General features: G+C 35.6%; 1 protein-coding gene across 3 annotated transcripts in view; it reads left to right on the top strand.

Annotated features, from left to right (window-relative positions):
- The window catches only part of LOC125235742, a 303,327-nt gene that overhangs the window by 255,289 nt on the left and 22,890 nt on the right, over window positions 1-25,148 (top strand). Inside the window, exons 1-3 of one of the 3 annotated variants that reach the window (XM_048142323.1) lie at window positions 4,227-4,379; window positions 4,503-4,636; window positions 9,225-9,341. In XM_048142323.1, the coding sequence (XP_047998280.1) occupies window positions 4,574-4,636; window positions 9,225-9,341 (180 nt within the window). In that variant the 5' untranslated portion in view covers window positions 4,227-4,379; window positions 4,503-4,573. Of the gene's footprint in view, window positions 1-4,225; window positions 4,637-9,224; window positions 9,342-25,148 lie in introns of those variants that run through there. The other 2 variants (XM_048142322.1, XM_048142321.1) reach the window with 2 other exon arrangements.

Below are 25,148 nucleotides of genomic sequence, written 5' to 3'. Positions count from 1 at the left end.
TCCAGGTCTCTTTAAAGCAAGAGTAAATAGGTATCTCATAGCTCCACCTTCGTGGTCAAATGCGTACACAGAAAAAAACAGTACGAACGAGTAGCATAAATACCTACACTTATAAAAGAATATAATCTGAACAAGAGTCGTCCAAAGGGGCATTATTTATAGTCAATAGTCAATTATTTATTGCGTTTCATGTGTGTGTACAAAATGATCTTAGGCTAGGTACAGTTTTATCTCAACATGAACCCTGCGAGGGTACAGCAACGTAAAACATAATATTTAAATACTAAAATTTCTTAAGACTAACTAAGATTACATTTAACTAAAAAATAAACATCTATTTTTCGTTCAAAAAATCTTGTGTACAATAGTAAGCTTTACTTACCTATTAAATGTATCTTTAATTGTATTTTAAACCTGTTTGTATATCTTTCTGTCTGTATGGATTTTGGGATTTTATTAAAAATATTGCCTGCCATTCCGAATGGACCAGAGTGGATCATTTTCACGTTTGAGTTTATCAGTTACCTCATGCGTGTTTAGTTTATCAGTGGCATGGCTTTATCAATATTAATCCAAAATTTCACGCTTGAAACTAGACACTTCCTACTCAATCCATCTTACACTGGAATTCCTAGGCATTTCTTTCAACACCTCATTTTCTAGAATCTAATGAGCCGTTCAGTCCAGGTAATCAAGAATTCCAGACTTGCACTAAAACGTGCTATTTTTTACCAGTTGGGTAAAAAGAGATGTCTAGTATAATCTTTCATCGGATTTGAACAATGTTGCAATTTGTAAAAGAATAGTTAGACCAATCAATGAGACCTGATTAAATATTCTGACATAGAGCTTCTGAGTCCTGGAAGCATGTGTTTTGTTTTTTAATTTGGAACCTGTTGTTATTCAATAAAAGTTCAAAATACATTTTGTAATATGTAGGTACAAAAAGTTGTACTAACACGAGGACTGAGGAAAGTAGGTGAGTTGGTAGAATTTCCAAGTCCTTTACATTAATGAAATCTTCTATAGCTTTATTAAATCGCCAAAAACAGAAATTCCTGCACAAAACCGTTTAAAAATACGCTGACTGATGTTTACTATCAGTCTCTTTTAAATGTTTATCATTTTCATTTTTATTTTAGGTTAGGATTAAAATATATTTTTAACAGTACCACAAATATCGTTCTATTGACAGACCGTAATGTTTTTTGCCATTTAAAACGCTACGTCACATCGCATCGGTGTCAGTGTTACATTTCGTTTCGCTCGTGGTATTTTCCAAATCCGTTCCGTGTATCTTCATTGATCGGGCTTTATCTCACTTGATTAACTTCCTACTATGGTTACAGAGCTCGGCTGCACAGTAATGGTGATTACTGAACAGTAATAAATAATTAATACACCATTTGCCAGTTTTACAAACATAGGACGTTGAGAACACCTTTTTATTGCAATTTTTAAAGACCAGGCCCCGTAGCCGAATGGCATTTCTCCGACGCCAAACGAAAGCGATACGCCGCTGGCTCTGTCGCGCCAATACGCAAGCGCGATAGAGATAGATATCTACTAGCGCTTCGTTTCGTGAGCGTTTCGTGCCCCGTAGCCGAATGGCATTTCTCCGACGCCAAACGAAAGCGATACGCCGCTGGCTCTGTCGCGCCAATACGCAAGCGCGATAGAGATAGATATCTACTAGCGCTTCGTTTCGTGAGCGTTTCGTGAGCGATTGTGCCATTCGGCTAGCCACCGTGAGCGATTGTGCCATTCGGCTAGCCACCCAGGGGCCCGTTTCTCGAAAGGTACAAGCCTTGTATTACAAGTGCGCGAACTGTCAAATCGTATCGGCTGTCATGGAAACACACTTGTAATACAAGGCTTGTACCTTTCGAGAAACGGGCCCCAGGGGCCCATTTCTCGAAGCTTCAAGCTACAATTTACAAGTGGTAGTCACTGTCTAATATGACAAGTTGGAAACAATTTTGCAAATTAAATATTAATTTCAAACTCAGTACCGTGGAATTATCTTTTTCTCGATTTCCCAAAAAAGTTCAAAGCCCTTTTGAAAAGAGACTTCGCTTGTAACTTGTATTGCTAAACTAACTAAACTCTAAGTTTTGAGAAATGGGCCTTGTCTTATCCATACTAATATTATTAATGGGAAAGTTTTTTTTTTTAAGTGGAGATAGTCGAAGGGATGGAGTGACATAGGCTACTTTTTGTCTCTTTCTAACGCGAGCGAAGCCGCGGGCAAAAGCTAGTTGGTTATATATTTCTATCTAGGTGGCGACTTTAAAACAAACCTGTAAATGAAGTTGTTGTTATTCACAATTTACAAGCGCTGGTATAGCCTATAGCGGTAAGGGCGTGCGACTTTCGTTCCGGAGGTCGCGGGTTCGAACCCCGGCTCGCACCAATGAGTTTCTCGGAACTTATGTGCGAAATGTCATTTGATATTTGCTAGTCGCTTTTCGGTGAAGGAAAACATCGTGAGGAAACCGGACTAATACCAATAAGGTCTAGTTTACCCTTCGGGTTGGAAGGTCAGATGGTAGTCGCTTTCGTAAAACTAGTGCCTACGCCAAATCTTGGGATTAGTTGTCAAAGCGGACCCCAGGCTCCCATGAGCCGTGGCAAATGCCGGGAAAACGCAAGGAGGACGATGATGTTGTTATTCACAATGTGCAAAAAGCGGTTTGTTCGATTTTTTCCGTCTGCGCGGTGGGCGTACGATATGGCAGTTTAGCGCACAACCGGTTCTCTGCCATACTTGCAACGGACGCGATTTTAATAATAATCTAATGTCGGGCTCGGAACCAAACTGATTTTTAATAGAGTGAAATACATAAAAGCAGTACGTACCTATAGTACAGCATTAGGAATAAAGATTTATATTTTTTTTGTGGGATAGGAGTAGGAGGCAAACGAGCAGATAGGTCGCCTGATGCTAAGCGATCACCGCCGCCCATGGACACCCGAAACACTAGTGTTGGAGATGATTTAAGATGGGTGTACGCTAGGATGAAGCGAATTTAAAAATTTTGGAAATATGCAATTGAATACCACTCAAAGAATGCCTAATTTTATGTAAATTCCGAGAAAAAAAAAAAAAATCTAGCTATAATACTTTTGGCCCTCTACTATTGATTTAATAAAAAATTATATTTTTTTTGTAAAATATCATTTTTAATTTTACATATTTTTTTTACATTTATATATTAAACACCACCTTTGGTATCGTAAATGATTTTAATTTCAGTTTTTTTTTACTTTTAAACATTTTTTTTCTGAGATCTAAAATTACTGTAAACTTGGAATTTTCCAAAAAATCCTATTTATATATAACTAGTACTTAAAAAAATATTCTAAACATGTGACAAAAAGCTATCAATTGAAATAAACTCATAGCACATTGAACAACATAACTGTCCAACCAAAATTTTTGGATATATCGCATCAAAGTGTGCTTAAATTGCCCAATTAACGCCTAAAATGTCACTTTTGGTCATCATGTAAAAATAGGAAAATCAAGAGAAATGCAAAAACCCAAAGCATTTTATTTATATCTAAAAGTGTCCTTTCATATAAAATACAACCCAAAAAATATACTGTACTTGTTACTTCGTTTATCGTATTTCGCATGATAAAGTGATTATAAAATACAACCCAAGTAGAAAAGTTAAAAATATACTGTACTTGTTACTTCGTTTATCGTATTTCGTATGATAAAGTGATTATTGAGTTAAAAATGAAATATTGAAGTATCATTTATTTTTTATTTTTTAATGAATTTAAACATTATTATGGTTAAAGCCTACTTGGTTACTAATGGCTACTATGGTTACTACTTGGCTTGTTATGGTTAAAGCTAGGCCTACTGGTCGGCATTATGTAAGACCGTTACTCACTTTTTACTGAATGAACAATGTATCCGTAATTCGGTGTTGCTCTGAATTAGATATACTGTATCTCTTCCATATCTATTTCCCACTTTTATACTTGTTTAAACGTAATACCAACTCCTATTTTAACGGTAATAGATAAGACAAAATAACGTGGTGTTATACTTACTGAGCTAATTACGTATCCTATAATGGCGTCAAAAGTACCAAATTCCAAGATAAGATCCTTAATCCTTTATTACTGGTATTTTAGGCACCTTATTAACGTTATTGTAGCTACCTGGACATAGTCTAAATACTCAATAATTACTTACATTGTATTTCCTTACAAATATCCTGTGAGTCAACAGTCAGTCAGTGCTTGGTCATTCGTTCAGTCAGTCAGACGCGGTAGAAGGAATTTTAAATTTCGAACAGATTTTCCTTTCAGCCAGTTTCATATTTATAAACAGTGCTTGATAGTGGTAGTTTGTTCGAATAGTGAGTCGCGTTCCAATTTCGAATTTTCTTTCCTGCCAGTATTTTTTAAAAAGGTACCTTTCAGTGTTTTTTTTTCTAACCGGCCAGTTAGTCGGTTTTAAAGGAACCAAATTTTTTTTTCAGTGGCTATATATAAGGAGTGTTTTAGACTGTTTTGTGATGATGTTAAGATAAGTGAAGTGAAGTGAGTGGTTATGAGTCGAACATGGAAACAGCGGTTCTCTTGGGTCAGAGAAGGGAAGATCCACAAACTATGGGTTTGTTTTTTATAATGTTATTTATTTTTATTATTTCCTGCTTGCATAAAACTGTTATGATGCGAGTAGACTAGGTACAGTGAGCTGCGAAATTGCATGGAGAAGTTATTAATTAATTCATTAGATTAGCTTTTACCTACTTTATGAAAATAGGTTCATACAATACTTCGAGTCATACATACATAATTGGTATTTTATTCAACAGGCTCCAGAACGACAAGGAAATTCAGGTAGCCTTCTGTAAAACCACTAGTTCACATATTTTCCTTATTTATGCACTTCGATTTATGACTACATTTATACAAACGATTCTGGGAATTCAAACCAAATTTATTATAAAATATTTTAATGATCTTCAATCAAATAAAGGTCCTTACCTAAATTCGCACCCAGCACATGGGATTCGCAGGCAGAGTCACTAATAAGTAGGTCAGACCAATCATCGACTAAAATTATTAAAATAAAACAATAAAAAACGGATTATATCGCGTATAATGAATTTATAATACATCCCGACGTTTCGAACTCTTTACAGCGTTCGTGGTCAACTGTTTCAATCATCGACTGTTTTTTCTTCTAAAAACATAATAAATGACATACATTTTAAAGTAAGGGTTAAGGTCAAATTATTGAATTATATACATAATAGGGAACTTGACTGTAGTTAAAATAAAATATTTTATACCATGCACGAAATAAAGCATCATATAATTAAAAAAAGACATGGACAGAAGTTATTTTTAAATCCAATTTCTATTCAATAATAAGTCAGGTAGAAATATACATATATTATAAAGTAACTCAGTTGACCGTGACGTCACTCAATTCGATTTCATATAAATTCCATATTAGCAAGCCGTTCAAATTCGTTTTGACAGTTCTTAAATAGAAGCTGATTTGACTAGGAGGCAAGTAGCCTATTAGATATAATATAAGTTAGACTTAATAGTCACTTACCGCCTCAAGTTTTTTCTTTGCACAATTAATTACACACATAAAAATTACTCGTAATTGTATGATTCACACATAAATTGATATCGTTCAAAGGAAACAAAACTGTCAGTTACCAAACGCCGTATCTACCACAAAATGCACATAAAATTAAGCTTTTTATCATTAAAACTATATTGCTGAAAGGAAGTGTGCGCCTCAGAAGAAAAATGTCGTATGTGTCAATTTATTGCCTATTATTATGACTTTTAGTATTTAAGTGTGAATATATGAGTTGTTGATATATTTATCAGTTTCCGTTTGCACTAATTGTTTAGTTTGTTTATGTTGCTGAAGCAATGTCTTTTTCTTGGAAACTAGATATTATCCATATCCATACTATATATACTATATATACTATATATACTATATACTATTATACTATCCATACTCCATACTAATATTATAAATGCGAAAGTAACTCTGTCTGTCTGTCTGTCTGTCTGTCTGTCTGTCTGTCTGTCTGTCTGTTACGCTTTCCCGCTTAAACCACGCAACCGATTTTGATGAAATTTGGAACAGACAATCTTTAGACCCTGAGACAGAACATAGGCTACTTTTTATTTCGAAAAAAAGGGATGAAGGGGTTGAAAAAGAGGTTGAAAGTTTGTATGGGATTTCTTAATTTTAAAAGATAAAACCATGAAACTTTATATTTTAGCACTTGATAAGAAATCATTAAACATATATTTAAAGTCACATACAGGTCGAACGCGATTAATTAACATTATTTTTACCTCTAAATAAACATGGTGAGAAATAAACATTAACTAAAAGCGGGTAGATTATATTTATTTGTCTACCCCGAACATTTATATAAATTAATATCGGGTAGTTTTGTGTTGTTTACATCTCCTGTGACATTTTGCTGGGACGTCAGTCTTCCGCGACCACGGCCAGTGCAACCTGGCCGAAACGTTGGGAAAAAAGGTAAAAATAATGTTAATTAATCGCGTTCGACCTGTATGTGACTTTAAATATGTGTACAAAGCGCGAGAACTTAAAGTGTTATATCATTAAACATCTTGATAAGGGATAGGGATAGGGATAGGGATAGGGATAGGGGGATAGATAGGATAGGGATAGCGATAGGGATAGCGATAGGGATAGCGATAGGGATAGCGATAGGGATAGCGATAGGGAAAGCGATAGGGATAGCGATAGGGATAGCGATAGCGATAGCGATAGCGATAGCGATAGCGATAGCGTTAGCGATAGCGATACGGATACGGATACGGATACGGATACGGATACGGATAATATGGGTATCGTTAGAGGGATACGGATAATCGGTCGGCGGTCTCTTACAATCAATGTGCTCTAAGACGATCGTTGTTTGCTTGCTTGAAGATTACGTTTCCGATAAGTATACCTAAGCAAAATGTAAAAAATTGTAAGGGATAGTAGAAAAAAGTACTTTTTACCCACCGATCATAGTGTCCAAATACGGGCTATGTGGCATGTTTATAAAGGTTTCCCCAGCGTATATAGAATTACCTACGCTGTGGTCGATGTGTAATATTTCTACAATCATTGCAAGCAAAAGTATTATGTGCAATCGAAATAATCGCAGATAAATATACCTACAGAGAAACCTACGGTCCCTACGGATCCAAATGAAAATCTTAATGAATACTTTTACTACGCGGGCGAAGCCGCGGGTAAAAGCTAGTATACTATATATACTATAATATTATAAAAAATATATAAATGCGAAAGTAACTCTGTCTGTCTGTCTGTCTGTCTGTCTGTTACGCTTTCCCGCTTAAACCACGCAACCGATTTTGATGAAATTTGGAACAGACAATTTTTAGACCCTGAGACAGAACATAGGCTACTTTTTATTTCGAAAAAAAGGGATGAAGGGGTTGAAAAATAGGTTGAAAGTTTGTATGGTATTTCTTAATTTTAAAAGATAAAACCATGAAACTTTATATTTTAGCACTTGATAAGAAATTATTAAACATATATTTAAAGTCACATACAGGTCGAACGCGATTATTACCTTTAAAATAAACATGGTGGGAAATAAACATTAACTAAAAGCGGGTAGATTATATTTATTTGTCTACCCCGAACATTTATATAAATTAATATCGGGTAGTTTTGTGTTGTTTATATCTCTGGTGACATTTTGCTGGGACGTCAGTCTTCCGCGACCACGGCCAGTACAACCTGGCCGAAACGTTGGGAAAAAAGGTAAAAATAATGTTAATTAATCGCGTTCGACCTGTATGTGACTTTAAATCGAAACGTTGGGAAAAAAGGTAAAAATAATGTTAATTAATCGCGTTCGACCTGTATGTTGTGACTTTAAATATGTGTACAATGCGCGAGAACTTAAAGTGTTATATCATTAAACATCTTGATAAGGGATAGGGATAGGAATAGGGATAGGGATAGCGATAGGGATAGGGATAGCGATAGGGATAGCGATAGGGATAGCGATAGGGAAAGCGATAGGGATAGCGATAGGGATAGCTATAGGGATAGCGATAGCGACAGCGATAGCGATAGCGATAGCGATAGGGATACGGATATGGGTATCGTTAGAGGGATACGGATAATCGGTCGGCGGTCTCTTACAATCAATGTGCTCTGAGACGATCGTTGTTTGCTTGCTTGAAGATTACGTTTGCGATAAGTATAAGCAAAATGTAAAAAATTGTAAGGGATAATAGAAAAAAGTACTTTTTACCGATCATAGTGTCGAAATACGGGCTATGTGGGATGTTTATAAAGGTTTCCCCAGCGTATATAGAATTACCTACGCTGTGGTCGATGTGTAATATTTCTACAATCATTGCAAGCAAAAGTATTACGTGCAATCGAAATAATCGCAGATAAATATACCTACAGAGAAACCTACGGTCCCTACGGATCCAAATGAAAATCTTAATGAATACTTTTATTACGCGGGCGAAGCCGCGGGTAAAAGCTAGTAGTTACATAAATAGGTAAAGGTATATTTAAGAGTCACATAAACCGCAAAACACTGCTTCTATTGTATGTAATCAGATCAGAAATAAAATTTAAAAAACCGGCCAAGTGCGAGGTGCACTCGCGTTGTAAGGGTTCCGTTCGCTACAAGAAGAGCTTAAGCACCTTCTTTTTAGTAGGAACTTAAGTCATTTTTGCGAATAATCGATATTTTGAACAAAACGAAACAGAAATGAGTTTATATGTTATATTCAAACGCGCTCACACAATTTCAATAATTATTCACTGTACTTGTAATTTGTTCTCTGCAATAAAGTGTTTACTACAAGTACTACTACTACTACTACTACATATACCGATATTTATGTTGCGTACAGAGTTCTCGTTGTTAGTAATAGTACTTGAAAAAAAAAGAAATATACTTGAATTAATGACAATAGAGCGTGTTTTACATACATAAATTCTATTCATATTTACTTCTGTTCTTCTTTCCATAGAAAATAACTTTCATTGAGTAGAGATCTAGACTTGTTTATTTATCTAAAATTGTGCGTCATCGCCGTCACATAACTTAAAAAAAAATCTCAAAGATCATACTTAGAAGGGTACTCAACTAAGTAAAGCTCATACTAACTCTAGTTCTCTTTTCCCCCACCAGGCGGAGCTAGTGGCAGCAGTGCGCCGGCGCGGGCGCGGCGACGGCAGCGACGACGACGAAGACCTAGGGCTCCCGCGCAGCCCGCCCGCCTCCCCGCCCACCGACAAGGCTGACAAGGTAAATTATACTTTTTATAAGCTGATAACACTCCGAAAGTTTCGGATAAATCTTGAATCCCCAGCACTAAAATGTGAGAAAAGACCCAAATTCTTATTTCTCAGGTACGACACGTACGTACGGAAGAAAAAAGAGTGATTTAATTCTCATTATATTATATCAAAATCTAAGTATGCCACGAAATTTATATGGAAATTTCGCAAACACGTCCACTTTACCAATGATAGTACGCACAGCGACATCTATCGCAGAACTTACGGTTCATTTGCAAACCGTGCGAACTATGTACACTTGTTTAGGAATCGTTTCACTGATCTCAACATAGATGGCGCCACTAGTATAGGGATGTTGATTGTATTCATTTGTGAGTGTGTTTAGTAAAACATCCCACTTTATCGGTTACCATTAAGGCGAGATTTACTTGTATCCTTATATGAATAAACTGACAAAGCGGCTTTACAGCAATCGTCTAAGTGGGACGTTTTCCCGTGCACACTCACACCATTCCACCAAAACGTTCATGGAGAAATAGAGACATTGCTTTTAGATATAATTAATTTATGTATGAATCTTCAAAGAGTAAGTATAACTGACGTCATTTGCTAGTATTTTATGTAAATTCCTTAGTGGTAAATAATTCAAAACTTCTAAAAAAAAAAAGAGTTCATTTTACTAGTAATCATTGAACTTTCTCTACACATATTCGCATTTCCATCTTTATTATCAAACAACAGTATTTTATGATTATTTATAATCAAATTACGCACTCATAATTAAGTAATAAAAATGATATAAATATCAATTTGCATAGATAAAGTGATAATAATTAGGACGTGATACTTATCATATCATAATCCGATATTATATGTTGTATTTTCGAGTGCATACTGATTAGAAGACTTCTGTTACATAGTATGTTACCTGATATGAAAACAATAATATAACTAATTCTTTTCGCAACATGACTTTTTGTTGTAGCTTACAGTTTATCGGCATTCATTACAAGATACAATTCATTATAGTACTGATACAATTCAGCCAGACACTGTACAGTTTTTTTTATTACTCAATAAGTACCTAGTAACAAAAACTATTCTTCTTCTTAGATCCCTTACTACAACCACAGAAGATATAATAGTAAAGTCGCCGTTAATAGAATTTGTGAACAATGTAAACAAACCTTGTAGTCAAAATGTCTTTTTCAGTACAGATGGTCGCTTTTTTACGCACTAGTTCGAGAAGTGGTTCATTATATGCCAGGTCGAAACTTCGGAGGCTTATCTGTACTGAAAAACGTCGTACGATACACGTGCGAAAAGGAAATTCGTAACTCGTGTCGATTTAAATCACTCCCTTCGGTCGTGTTTTAATTTATCGCCACTCGTTTCGAACTTCCTTTTTTACGCACTTGTATAGTAATGTACTATAATTTCCCATTCTAACTCGTCAGATACTGGCTAAATCCATGTGTTATTTTAATAAGTTCATGTCACATTATGACCCACAACCTTTAGGCACTGGTCCCATCGCGAGCTAGTTAAGCTATGAGCTATCGGCTATAAAAACGAACAAAAGATAATCACTCCCGTGTAAATAAAAGAGACACAGCGATGTTTATAGTTACTCGCCCAGCGGTGAGCTATCAAAATCGCCGTGTCTCTTTTATTTGCACGGGAGTGCTTATCTTTTGTTCGTTTTTGTAGCCGATAGCTCATAGCTTTTTAGCTCGCGGTGGGACCAGTGCTAAGATAATGAAATTGTACTAGAATATTGTTTTTTTTTATAGAATGGTTTGTTTACATTGTTGACAATTTCTATTGACGGCGATTTTATCTACAACCCGACGATTGTACCTATTGCCTTATTGAATTAACACACCGAATTAAAAAAAAATGGTTTGTGATGTTTGCGAACGACTGTACCATGAATATAATATTTATTATTGCATGTGTATTGTGCAATCTTTTTTTAAATGACATATATAATAATATTCTCGTAATAATCGCGTTTTGCTGTTCCACTTAAATGACTTCAGTCATTATAGTACGTAATATAAATAATTAGGTAAATCATTCGTGTCAAGTATTTAATATCTATGTTCAAATATTACAATTTATCACAGGCCCTGCAAAACTGTTTAACAGTGTGTGTTATATTCAGGTTATGCTTAATCGTGATAGTACCTAAAAGCTGTCAAATAGAGATCGTTCCTTAGGGATAAGGCCGCCTTCTGTTTACTTAATGAAAACATATGAGACTATGCACGAGTGATAGGTAAAACATCGTATCGTAACATTATGAGTGGATAATTAAAATTTTGAAAAAACCCCCGACCGCGACATAGTAGACCGATTTTCATGAAACATGGCTAAGAACACTTCCGACTAACTCAGCTTTCAGACAAAAAAAAAACTTAATCTAAATCGGTTCATCCGTTCGGGAGCTACGATGCCATAGACAGACACACACACAGACACGTGAAACTTATAACACCCCGTCGTTTTTGCGTCGGGGGTTAAAAAATAACTAAATATTTATTAAATGCTGACTGTACACTATGTACTAAGTTATCGCATGTACCGTATAAACATGGGAGAAGACACGAGAAGACAATACTTATTGTAACGACGACCTCGCTGCACTTTCACCGCTGCATCCGCGCGTTGCATGCACCAAGGCTGCACGCGCACTGGAAGTGCCACTTAAATCTCGAAAAAATGCTATTGATGTGTTTTTAGGGTTCCGTAGTCAACTAGGAACCCTTATTTATTTATTTATTTAATAAGTTTACACGGCATTACAGCATAAACACCAATACACCGAATAAACTAACATTGACAAAAAAAATACAATTTACAAAAAAGTATTATACATACATACATACAATCACGCCTGTATCCCATAAAGGGGTAGGCAGAACACATGAAACTACTAAAGACACCATACCAACTATTATAACGACACACAATAACTTAAAAATATCATACACCGACCGTGGAAGGCCTATCATCCATCGTCTCGCAATACCTCAGACACTCAAGATACACTTATAGTTTCGCCATGTCTGTCCGTCCGTCCGTCCGTGGATAATCTCAGTGACCGTTAGCACTAGAAAGCTGAAATTTGGTACTAATATGTATATCAATCACGCCCACAAAGTGGTAAAATAAAAGGTGGAAAAAGATGTTTTATTAGTACACGTAAAGTGGGGAGTGTTTTTTTTTTCACGTCAACTCTAACGTGTGATATATTGTTGGATAAATATTTAAAAATGAATAGGGGTTTACGGAAATCATTTTTTGGTATTGTTAATATTTTCGGAAATAATCGCTCCAAAAGTTAAAAAAAAATCCCCCCTCTAACTTTTGAACCATAAGTTTAAAAAATATGAAAAAAAATCACAGAAGTAGAACATAATAAAGCCTTTCTAGGGAAATTATTTGAACTTGATAGGTAGAACAGTTTTGAAAAAAAGACTGGAAACTGAACCCTACACTGAGCTTGGCTCGACACGCTCTTGGCCGGTTTTTCTTTGGAATGTTTATTGCGTCTTCTCTATCTAGGAATATAATATAATGTAAATGTCCAAGCAAAAAACTGGTACATACCTACTTAGCATCATACATCTTGTTTTTTTTTCACATTTCAGTCATAAAAATTCACGGTTTCAGTTGAAACTAATGTTTTTAAACTTTTAATTAAACCTATAGTAGGCACTATGTAGGTAACAGGTACCTACATAATAAAAGTAATTTTGATTGTCTGTTATAGTCTCTTCTTCTTTGCCTGTCCCTCTTCCCAGTTCATCTGGGGTCGGGTCTCCTTGTATTTCTGCGCCAAAGTGCTCTGTTCTGGCTTGTCTGCGTACTCAGGTTCTCACTCAGAATCTCTTTTTGCATGTCTGACCACCAGGTATCGGGTCCCCTTCCCCTTCCTCGGGATTGGTTGGGTATCTTTAGGGCTTTCTTAACAGAATGGTCCTCATCCCGTCTGAGGATATGGCCGTACCAGCGCAGCCGGCTTTCCTTCACCTTTTCAACTATCGGTGCTACCTTAAACGATCCTCGGATATGTTCGTTTCGGACCTTATCCAGTCTGGTAACTCCTCCCGCCCATCTCAGCATTTTCATTTCGCTGGTGTGGAGCTTTTGTTGGTGTACTTTCTTAAACGTCCAGCACTCTGCACCATATGTCATGGCTGGTCGAACCACCGTTTTGTAAACTTTTCCTTTTACTCTAACAGGCATTTTGTGATCGCAGAGGACACTAGATAGTGATCTCCATTTAAGCCATCCGATGTTGACACGGTGATCTACGTCTTTATCGACTTTTGCGTCCGAAGTAAGCACCGAGCCTAGATACTTGAAACTGTTTACTTTGGGTAGTGCTTGATTGTCTATATAAATGTTGCATCCAGTTTCTTCTGTACCTCCAAAGTTACATTCTAAGTATTCGGTTTTACTCCGACTTATACGTAGCCCGTGACTTTCTATGCGTGTTGTCCACTGACAGAATATTTCCTGAAGGTCTGCTGCATTTTTCGATAGTAAGACGATATCATCCGCGTAAAGCATACATTCTGGTGTTGGCTTTTGTATGTCTCTGGTGATGTAGTCCATGCACATGTTAAACAGTACAGGGCTTAAAGCTGATCCTTGATGGACCCCTACTTCTACGCCGAATGATTGTCTGTTATAGTAACTATACAAATAAATAAACAGCGGTGTACTTACATACATTTTCACAAGAAAAAATCATACTTTGTTATTTAGATATGATACGCAATGACTGATAAGATTTTTTCAGCAGCTTTTTTGTTTCTCTTCAGGCTTTAAAAATAATCATTTCAATGAGATATCCCCTGTAAAGAGAATAATAGAAGCGAAGTTTATATCCAAGAGATGAAGCCTTGTATTTTTTTAACTTAGAATTTAACAACTTCATTCGCGAATTTCGATAAAATATGTCTCTTCCAGTGAATCTTGCGCATTGTTATCGATGCAACCGCACTTTGGCATTGCAGCCAGTCGACCGTTGTTCAACGGTACCTTATGTCTGCCGCACATATCGACTATACTAAACATATGTTCAATATTTCTTGGTATTGCTAAAGTACCTACTTACAAAGACAAGGTCATAGGAGACTAGATTAAACACCGAACCGAAAGTTCCTTAGAAGTGTCTCTCTTACACAATATTTCTAAATTTCTTTCATAAAACGTAGACATCGAAGTACATAAATACCTGCACATTTAATTTGTTTTATTACAATTATTACACAGAAAACAATTTTCAAAATATAGTTATTGTACATAGTTCACTCTATAAGCCTACGAGTGTCTTGTAAACCACCGGCTTGTTTGCCACCGACGTAGTATAAAAAAAAACTTTTCAACAATCTAAAGAACATATCTTTCGTAATAATATCTCTGATATATGACCTTTTTTCAACCTATGTCGTGACACGGCTGACCGTGTCCACTGTCAGGGCCGCATTAAATATTAACGCCGTACATATTTTATGAAATGTATGTATGGCTTATATGCCGGATACATGTATATTTGTATATGGGTACTACCAAGTAGGTACTACATATCCTGTAGTATTGATTGTGTAGGTTGGTGACACATATGCCGTTGTTCTAATAATAATTTATCCTATTTCATGAGACACGTATGTAAATAGTAAATACATACATACTAGTATAGTATTATAAATGGGAAAGCGTGTGTGACTGTTTGTTTGTCCGTTTTTCACGGCAAAACGGAGCGACGAATTGACGTGATATTTTAAGTGGAAATAGTTGAACGGATGGAGAGTGACAGGCTACTTTTCGTCTCTTTCTAATCCACCACTTCCCTAAAATGGGGGGTGGAAGTTTGTATGGAGCGTTCCGTAATTTTCGAAATTAACACGAGCGAAGCCGCGGACAAAAGCTAGCATGGAATAAGTTTATTTACCTCCATCTAGAACTTTAAATACTCATTTATAAATTAGGCATTTTAGCAATATACTGATATAAATTCTAACCCATTTTATATCTTTTTGACTCGAATTAAATATTACACAAATAAATGTAGTTCGATCGTTTCAATCAGTAGGTTGTAGGTAGAGTAGAGTATAGGCAAATCGTGAAATTCTGCAATGACAAAGTGGGGTAGAGTCGCTTAAAGCTATTCGAAACCAATTGCATCATTTTCAAATTAAATTCAATTTCTAAAATAAAAATAAATAAATATTATAGGACATTCTTACACAGATTGACTGAGGCCCACGGTAAGCTCAAGAAGGCTTGTGTTATGGGTACTCAGACAACGATATATTTAATATATAAATACTTATATACATAGAAAACATCCATGACTCAGGAACAAATATCTGTGCTCATCACACAAATAAATGCCCTTACCGGGATTCAAACCCGGGACCGCGGCGCAGCAGGCAGGGCCACTACCGACTGCGCCAGACCGGTCGTCAAAAATCTTCCTACCACCACCCAAGATCGAATCTAAACACATGTAATCTTATGATCCGATTAGCAATAAAAATATTTATCTATATCACCATATAAGCAGATAAACCGCTATATCGCCTACGTAGTTCCCTATTAAGGCTTCCATACACTGTCGTTCTTTACAGCCAGTCTTCGTTCGGCTTTAGCCCCGCTCGCGCGTTAGAAAAAAAAACGCGCGCTTTCGAACGGTGCATTTGAAATTGGAACTGGTGATTTTTAAAGACGTTTTTGTGAGTTTAAAAAGTTGAGGACTTTAGTGTTGTGCTAGTGATGTGACGGACAATTCGTAAATAATTTTACGGTTTATATTTTTGATTCATATTATTTTTAATTTCATAATCTTATCTTTTGGGCATGTATTGTTTACAATATCTAATATGCAAGAGAAATCTTTTAGGTACTTTCTGCACACAAAATAAATACCTACGTAATCATTATCTAGCCACTTTTCCAAAAAAATAATGACTTAACGTTTACACATTTGTAATTTCGCACTCTAACGGGTGGAGGGGGTGTAAAGGTCCCTTTTTTTAGTTTTTCGCGAATAACTCTTAAACTGTGGCACATAGCAAAAAATGTTCTGAAACACAAGTAATCTGCATAAAATTCTCTACAAAAAAAGTCTTATACACTTTTTATCTGGGACCAATCGTTCATGAGATATGGAAGGGAAAAGATGAACAATAAAGGAATAAACTCATTTGTTTATGAACAATACGTTTATTCTTATAGAGACGCGGTAGCGTGTCAAGCCAGGTTCAAGTAACAAAAGTAGCAAGCAGCACCGTGTGTAATATTACACGAACCGTTTGGAGCCACATTTGACCCCCTTCTAACGCAAAAACTATTTCACATAAACGTGTTATAATGCAACGTAAAAAGAAACCAACGCGCGTAGTTAAAGTATGAGCTATAAGCGCTCCTCAATAAGCCCGGTACTAGCAGCCCGCCTTAGTGCGTTTTCACATTATCCGATCCGATATCGGATGTCGGAAGGATTTCAAAGGTAAGAATCCAAGACGGCGCCTTAAATGTACGGGATATCGGTCCTACTTCCGATATCGGATCGGATAATGTGAAAACGCACTTACCCCGCGCGCGCGCGCAGCCCTTTATAAGCCACCGCGCGGCCGGCGCTCGCTCATCCCAGTCGTCCTCAAAACGTCGACGTAAGACCGCCCCACAAGGATGGGGCGCGACTAGATACAGCCCTCACAGCGCCCGCGGGGTAAGTGCGTTTTCACATTATCCGATCCGATATCGGAAGTAGGACCGATATCCCGTACATTTAAGGCGCCGTCTTGGATTTTTGCCTTTGAAATCCTTCCGACATCCGATATCGGATCGGATAATGTGAAAACGCACTAAGGCGGGCTGCTAGTACCGGGCTTATTGAGGAGCGCTTATAGCTCATACTTTTACTACGCGCGTTGGTTTCTTTTTACGTTGCATTATAACACGTTTATGTGAAATAGTTTTTGAGTTAGAAGGGGGTCAAATGTGGCTCCAAACGGTTCGTGTAATATTACACACGGTGCTGCTTGCTACTTTTGTTACTTGAACCTGGCTTGACACGCTACCGCGTCTCTATAAGAATAAACGTATTGTTCATAAACAAATGAGTTTATTCCTTTATTGTCCATCTTTTCCCTTCCATATCTCATGAACGATTGGTCCCAGATAAAAAGTGTATAAGACTTTTTTGTAGAGAATTTTATGCAGATTACTTGTGTTTCAGAACATTTTTTGCTATGTGCCACAGTTTAGGAGTTATTCGCAAAAAACTAAAAAAAGGGACCTTTACACCCCCCTCCACCCGTTAGCTCCTCCCCTACCCATCAGTACTTTGAGTATGTGGATTAGAACACCATTCCCTACAACTATGCCAAAATTCGCCTATACACAAATTATTTCCCGCGAGATAGGCTTCATTGAGTGTGCTATAAAACGTTAAGTTTAGACCTCACACCCTTTTAAAATTTCGAACACAGAGTTTCATCATGCGTGTGTGAAATTCACACTTCATAGAACTACGAAAAAAAGTGACAAAGAAAGCTATTGCTAATGTTTCCTCGTGTTGATTTGTGGATAGTGTTTGATAACGTCAATGTTTAACCATTTAATTGGCTGTGTATTGACGATCATTATAGAGGTTTTTAAGCTGGGTAGTAATTATTAGGTTGTAAATTACTCGGAAAACGTGTTTTGTTAATTTGTAAAGTAATTTGACCTTGAATAAAGTGATTATTGATGGTGTGTCAGTTTAATTTAACATAAGAATACAATTTGTCTGTTTATTGTTGTTAATTTGAGTTGGTGTTTCACACCTGACAATAGAAAAACTTGATAGAGTATACAACTAGGGAACAAATCAAATTATTTTATTGAATATTTTTTGATTTGCTCTTTTTTCAAGTAGTCACTTTACTATATATAAATTATAAATTGAAATAGATATCATACACGAAAGAAAAAACGATAAGGCCCACTGGTGGCCGAGCTGGGAACCACCCCCGGCTCCCACCCCGGCTCCCGGCTCGGCCACCAGTGGGCCTTGTCGTTTTTCTTTCGTGTATGATATCTATTTGAATTTATAATTGATAGTAGGTATATTGAATCAGAATTTAACTTTTTTTTATTGACATTGTTTATATCTTTATTGTTTGTGCCAACGAACAAACGAATCAAAATACTTTATTATTATCTAAAATAAGTACCTTACTTTTCTCATTGACCATAGAAGGAAATTAAATCATTATAAATATACCTACGCTAGATTTTATTTTATTGCAAGAAATTTATAATCATTTTACTTTTCTCTTGCGCCTGTAAAATTGAGAATCACCTCTTAAGATTAAAACAGTTTAACATTAACGTACTCTCGTTATGTAAACTATTCTCATTAATGACACATGAGTGAAGTTTCAAATTCCAGACAAAAATATAAACAAACCTTCCTTCTCACTTTCTTCCAACATGTTACCGCTAAACGAAGATTATCACTACTTTTCTAAACAACCGTAATTCTAGCGGTTGGAAAATCGCAAAAACGTGAGACCCGCACCGATTTGTAGAAAACATCGATAATTGAATAATTCCAGAGACAATTGTTTACATCACTGCTTTTACTATTGATTTACCGTTCTTTTGACCTGACATGTCTCCGTTTTATCGATTGTGTGGGGAACTAATAGTTTTCTAATTGATTGTCTCAGTAGTTTCAAAGTACTTTTTCTTTTAAATATCCTAGGATGTAATACTAAGGTTTTAATTTTTTTTTAAAGTTAAATCCTATAGTACTTCTTCATGTATTTTCTCCTTTAAGATAACAAAAACGAAAGAATCTATCTGTTATCCAAATTGACAATTTCGCCTCCGTTTCTACTCACAAAGTTGGCTTTTCAGATCAGATGTACCTATGTATATTCTCTAATTCAAACTGTACTTGACATTTCTTATTGTACATTCATGACTTAAATACCCCTAGGAAATGATATAAACCCGTAATATGTAAATGTGATCTGATATGGGCATGGAGCATGGCAGAAACTCACAATGAAGGAGTCCTTTGCAGTAGAAAGCACAAGTCCCCTATAGAATTGGATAACACGACTGATTAGGGATGTGTGAAAGTGTTTGTTTTTAGGCTTCCGTCGCCGATGGAACATTATTAACTTATACATCACTATTATCTGCATAAAGTAACATTTTTAATGCATTAAATATTTTGGAAATAGATAGTATAAAAGTACGGATCGTAAAAAAAAACGATATTAGGAGCGATTGGTATTTTGCAACGGAATCTTCTTTCGATAGATGTCCTATTGTTTTCAATGTTTAGCCAAGACCTTCTTTTAGACGAAGTCATGTCATGAGAATATTAGTCATGTAAACGTACGATTTATTTTATAACACAAAGCAAAGCATATTACATACATCACTGTGCATATTTTCATGTTTTCTTAAATAACAACAATAACATCTTAAAAGCAGGAGAACTAAATCCGAACCTAACAAAATATTTATTTCTTGTTTTTTTTTTTAATTTTTATTTTAAAAACCGGTAAATAATCCCAACACAGCTCTATTTTGCTTTCGTGTCAGCGCGTCCTTCAACCGCATTTGATTAGGTCCGCCGAAGCCGTACTACTGTCAAATTGGTTTATATTGTAATCCCCTTAACATATAAATATGTCGTGGGAGCAGACGCGGAAACGTGCGAAAATATATAATAAGATTAATATGTGCGTCATATGTTATTTTTACCTTTCTAGTAATCGATGTTAATAAACAAAAACAAGTATATAATATATATGTACATTTGTTTTTTTGCAATCTTTTTTATATTTCTCTGGTAATTTTAAGTACTTATAGAATCCATTATTTTCTTAAAGCAAGTGCCGTGTTTTCAAAAATCCTTGATAGGTAGGTTCATTAAGTTTTGGTCAAACAAAAATATATTTTTTTTGCATTTCAGTATTGGTCCCATAATAAAAGTGGTTCATGATGACTTCAAAAATCACTATGCAAAGTTTGGCTAGTAGTTACAAAATTACCCTATACATATATTTAAATTCGAATACAACCATAACATCAGATAGAGATGTTCCGAGACCCGAGTAGTAGAACCAACCCAAACTACTAGCCAGTTCCGCTGCCGGTGAATTTCTTTGTTTCCATCCAAGCATCCTTGAGCTCCATGAATAGGCTACCGGATTCAGCAAGGCCCACCATAAACACTTATATATTTCGAAACGATAATTAACTTAATGCCCATTGTACTTGTATTGATAGCATCGTGCTAAAAAATCGTGTGTTGCACAATCAGAGCCGCGAAACGTTTACAAGTATAAATCGTTCACGTGATCGCACACATTTGTTTATTAATTATTGTACTCTAGGCCGTGTTATTTGCTAACATAATTTTATAGTTTATTTCGTTGTGCGTTGAAATCCACTTTTTCTTTTTACGATCTGTAGAACCATACCACTACGCGAAATCGATAGTACTTATTTGATCGCGGTACCGGTTTTTGCTAATCACTAAATACCTAATGACAGGAATTTTGTTCCGTAAAAATATTTGCTTTGATTGGTTGACTCTGTAATTATCTAGAAATCAATAGTTTTTCATTACATAGCTAATCTCCGTTAGAAAGTGTACAAGGTTAAACCCGTTAGATGTCTTCACCCTGAATCTAATAGATAAGGTTATCAGATCTCAGGGTTATTTTTAACTACAAAAACTGCGTCCAAATCTTTAGAAACTGTTCTTTAAAGCTGTCATAGCTCATTAAGAGCATTCAAATGAAGGTTAACGGCATTGTGTCAATTTAATCGACGACTACGCGTGCATTTATCGCGCCTACGCGATAAGTGACAATTTAAAAACCGATTGACACAGATCGGTTGTGAAACCGGTAAGTGATAATACTTTATGGTACAACACTAGTCGGAAGCTCGTCCGGTACTGGAAGAGTTAAAAATGGCAACTGAAACGTAGACTTTGATATTTTGTGAATCGCAAAATTGCAAAATTCTGCCTTTTTTAGGCAAATGTATGTAGAGGTATTACACGAGGAGAATAATTGTAGCGTGTTAAGAATGGAACAAATATCATAAGTAGGTATAGGTATTCATAAATTAAAAAGTAAATCAATTAGCATATGATCAACAATTACGAGTACATTTGAACGTAATATCAGAGTAAGTAATTATGTCCAATTTCAATATATTAACAACAGATTTTATTGGAACCCAAATAATCCAATACTCAGTCTATGGACGTGAAATTGTCCTTATAAAATGTACTAACAAAGTGTAATAAACACACAACAAACAGTGTGTTTGTAGTGTAACAAAGTGTAAATATTCGTTTTTTTTTAATTGTATAATTGCGATATTTTGTAGTTGTACCAATTCAAATCATGGATGCCTTTGGCTAGTCTGTGCCCAAGAGTACCTAAGCCCATTTATATCCCTTCGGGTGGCAGCACGGATACGTCAAAATTTGACGTATCCGTGCTGCCACCCGAAGGGATATAAATGGGTATTTAATAGCTGTCAGGTGGCGGCGCCATTTTGCGCGAAAATGCTCAAGTGCCAGAGGGTCTGAAGTTGGTCTGAACGGTGATCAGCGAGATATTGGCGGGAGATACAAATTTAATGATTGTTTCTTATTTTTGTATGAAAGTTGTATATAAAAAGTTTGACGCTATAATGTGTATAAAATAGGCTTTTAATTACACTGACAAACATTTGCTGTCGATATGTAAATAATTAGCAAATCCTCATTTTAACCTAAGCCAAGGAAAAATAATCCGGATTCTTGTATAAAACAGACTAAAAAGTACAGAAAAAAGTACTACTATTAAGAAAAACACTTTTTTTACAAACATATACATGGATATACATCAGAAAAGGTAATAAAATTACACTTTTGCATTGAGATTTTACATATTAAGGGCGTATTAAAATTGGGTATGAAATCCGTCTCGTAAAAAAACTGAGGTAACTTTGAAATATTGTTTTGTTATTATTTATCAATTATATGTTTGAAATTATATACTCGTTTTGTAGAGCCTCTTAAGATATATGTATTATCACAGGCTTAAGTAACAAAAGTTCCGATTTTCAAAAATAAATGAGTTGAAAAATAAGGCATGCGAAAGCTAAAGTAGATAGATGAAGATGTCCTTCGTACATTCTTTCATATAATACCAAGTTCTTAAAGTGGTTTAATTAAAATTTTTGGGGTTTCAAAGCTACATTAAATAGCAATGTCTTAGTAGTGACATTTTTTAATAGAAAACGACATACAAATGGGACAAAATTCGTCTAAATTATTACGCACATTTTATCCACATCGAAAATTGAATAAAATGGCCACGGTCGTGACCTTGAATATTGTGTCTCGGTGATGAAAAATTATCGAGTTTTCAGTATAAAGATTATAAACTTTGGTTATCAAATAGTTAACCTAACGACTAAAGTGTTTTTTTAGGTTATTAGTACTAGATATATCTAAATAAACGCCCAATTCCTCGGGCCAAACCTATTCATCACTCGATTATTTGAAATAAAATGCCAAATCAATAAGTGAAAACAATCAAATTTACGGTTAAACTATTGTAAACTGTTTAGTACTTACCCAGGCACATTATATTTAAATCCGTATACAATTTTGTATAGAAATACACACATAAAAACACAATTTGTTTAACATCAAATTTTTAGCAAAGGCCCTGTTGCCTGGCGCTTTTAAAATAAGGATTTTCTAATAATATTTATATTACAGGTAATTATTTTTGATGCGACAATTAATTATTGTGTTTTCCGCTATCTATTGTTAAAGTTTTTGTAGCTTAGGTGCGCGCGCAAACGTTTAATTTTCCCGCCAAATACGCAATGACCATTCGGTCGACTCCCGGCGCCATGGCACTTGCGGACATTTCAAATCGGCCGGGAGTCGACCGCTCAGCACTCGGGGACTTTTGAAATCGGCCGGGAGTCGACCGCTCAGCACTCGGGGACTTTTGAAATCGGCCGGGAGTCGACCGCTCAGCACTCCAGTGTATAATGTTAAAAAAATGGAATCCTCAAAAAACTGCACTAAAAGGATTACACGCATTTCCTAAGCAGTGCTTACCTAAAACGCTTCGCTGGCCAGTACCGTACTATTAGGTGTTTTTCAAACGATTGCATATCTAATGCTTGTAGATTTCAGAACTATTGGTAATCTTTTGTTTTATATTTACGCCTCGTTTCGCGTTCATTTTGCGTTGAGCAAACAATGTAGTATTTCTTTTTATGGATAAACTTGTATTTCGAGACGGATTGATTTGAATCTTTGAGTTACAATATGCGATATGATCTTCATACTACTTTTTTTTTTAATTTATTGAAAACAAAGATTACAGTCATACAGTTTCTAGTTTTTTCGCCAAACTTACGTTTAACGGCGAAATGAAGCACTCATTTTCAAAGTTAGTACCTTAAATTATATTAAAAGACTTATTCTAGTGTTAATAGATAATAATATCTTATGAATTACTAATGGCGCTTTTCATTAACGCTTTAAAAACCTGAATTAGCCAAAAAATCGCTGTCCCTATCTGTCATGTTGACTTATGTATATGTGAGAAAGGGACCAAGCACCCCTTTAATTAATCAGTTCAGTAACTATTTTAAAAATGCGAGGGTAATACGTACTACTTAACCACTGACTTCCAGTAGTACGAAGCTCAGAATTGTTTGCAGTACGAACGGGGTATAATATAAATATTATGACATTCTTTTCTTACACAGATTGACACCTCAGAATTGTTTCAGACAACGATATATAGCTTATATATATAGAAAACATCCACGACTCAGGAACAAATATCTGTGCCCATATACACAAATAAATGCCCTTAATGTTTGACTAACCGGTTTTATGTCGTAATGTTTGACTAATTTTATGTCGAAGCAGTTTAGGGTGCCTTTTATGAAAATCCAAATCACGTCAGTGGCTAAGTACCTAGTTAAGTGTAGACTGTATAGTTTTTTTTAAGAAAATCCGAGACGTTTTGAGACCAAAACTGAGTATCTGTAGCAAACAAAGAAGCGAAAAAGTTTATTCAACCCTTAGATCTTTCAAATAAGCTAATTGATATTTTTTCTCTTCTTCCCGAAACCTACGAAACGCCTTTATTTAGTGTGCAAAATTGGTTTCTTTAATTTAAATCAAATTAGGCATGTTCAATTTATTAAGACTTGACCAGTTTTCTTAGAATATTTATTTTCCTTTCGACCACCGATGTAATAGTACATTGTGCAACAAGGGGAGGAAGTTGAATATTAATAACGAGAGTAAGTTAAATCGCGACGGCTTACTCCCCGAGTTACACACAATGTTTTTCATCACACTCGCAATGTAAAAAATATGTAAATAGAGTAAAAAAGTTAAGTACGGTACAAGAAATTTCGTTGTATTCCCTTGGGAGAACGATTTTTCTATAACTCACGCTCCGCCTGCGTGCAATAGCACATTTAAAGTGCGGGTATGATGAAAACGTTTCTTAATTAATAATCAGTAAATTATTTATTAGATTACGCATAGTTAATTGAGTATCTGCAATTTTGCAGTAAATAAACCTCTACCACATAACGTTTCCTAATATACAATATTATATCATGTTAATCATGTAGTAAGTATAAAAATGAGTAGAAAATCTTCATGAACTAACCAGTTTAAGTATGCCCTCAGTCTCCTACTAGTTATTTCAAGAGAAATGTCAAAGAAAATGGC

The sequence above is a fragment of the Leguminivora glycinivorella genome, chromosome 18, assembly GCF_023078275.1.
Source record: "Leguminivora glycinivorella isolate SPB_JAAS2020 chromosome 18, LegGlyc_1.1, whole genome shotgun sequence".
Lineage (NCBI taxonomy): Eukaryota > Metazoa > Arthropoda > Insecta > Lepidoptera > Tortricidae > Leguminivora > Leguminivora glycinivorella.
Note: the sequence above shows the minus strand (reverse complement) of the source record. Positions and strands in the feature narration are given on the sequence as shown.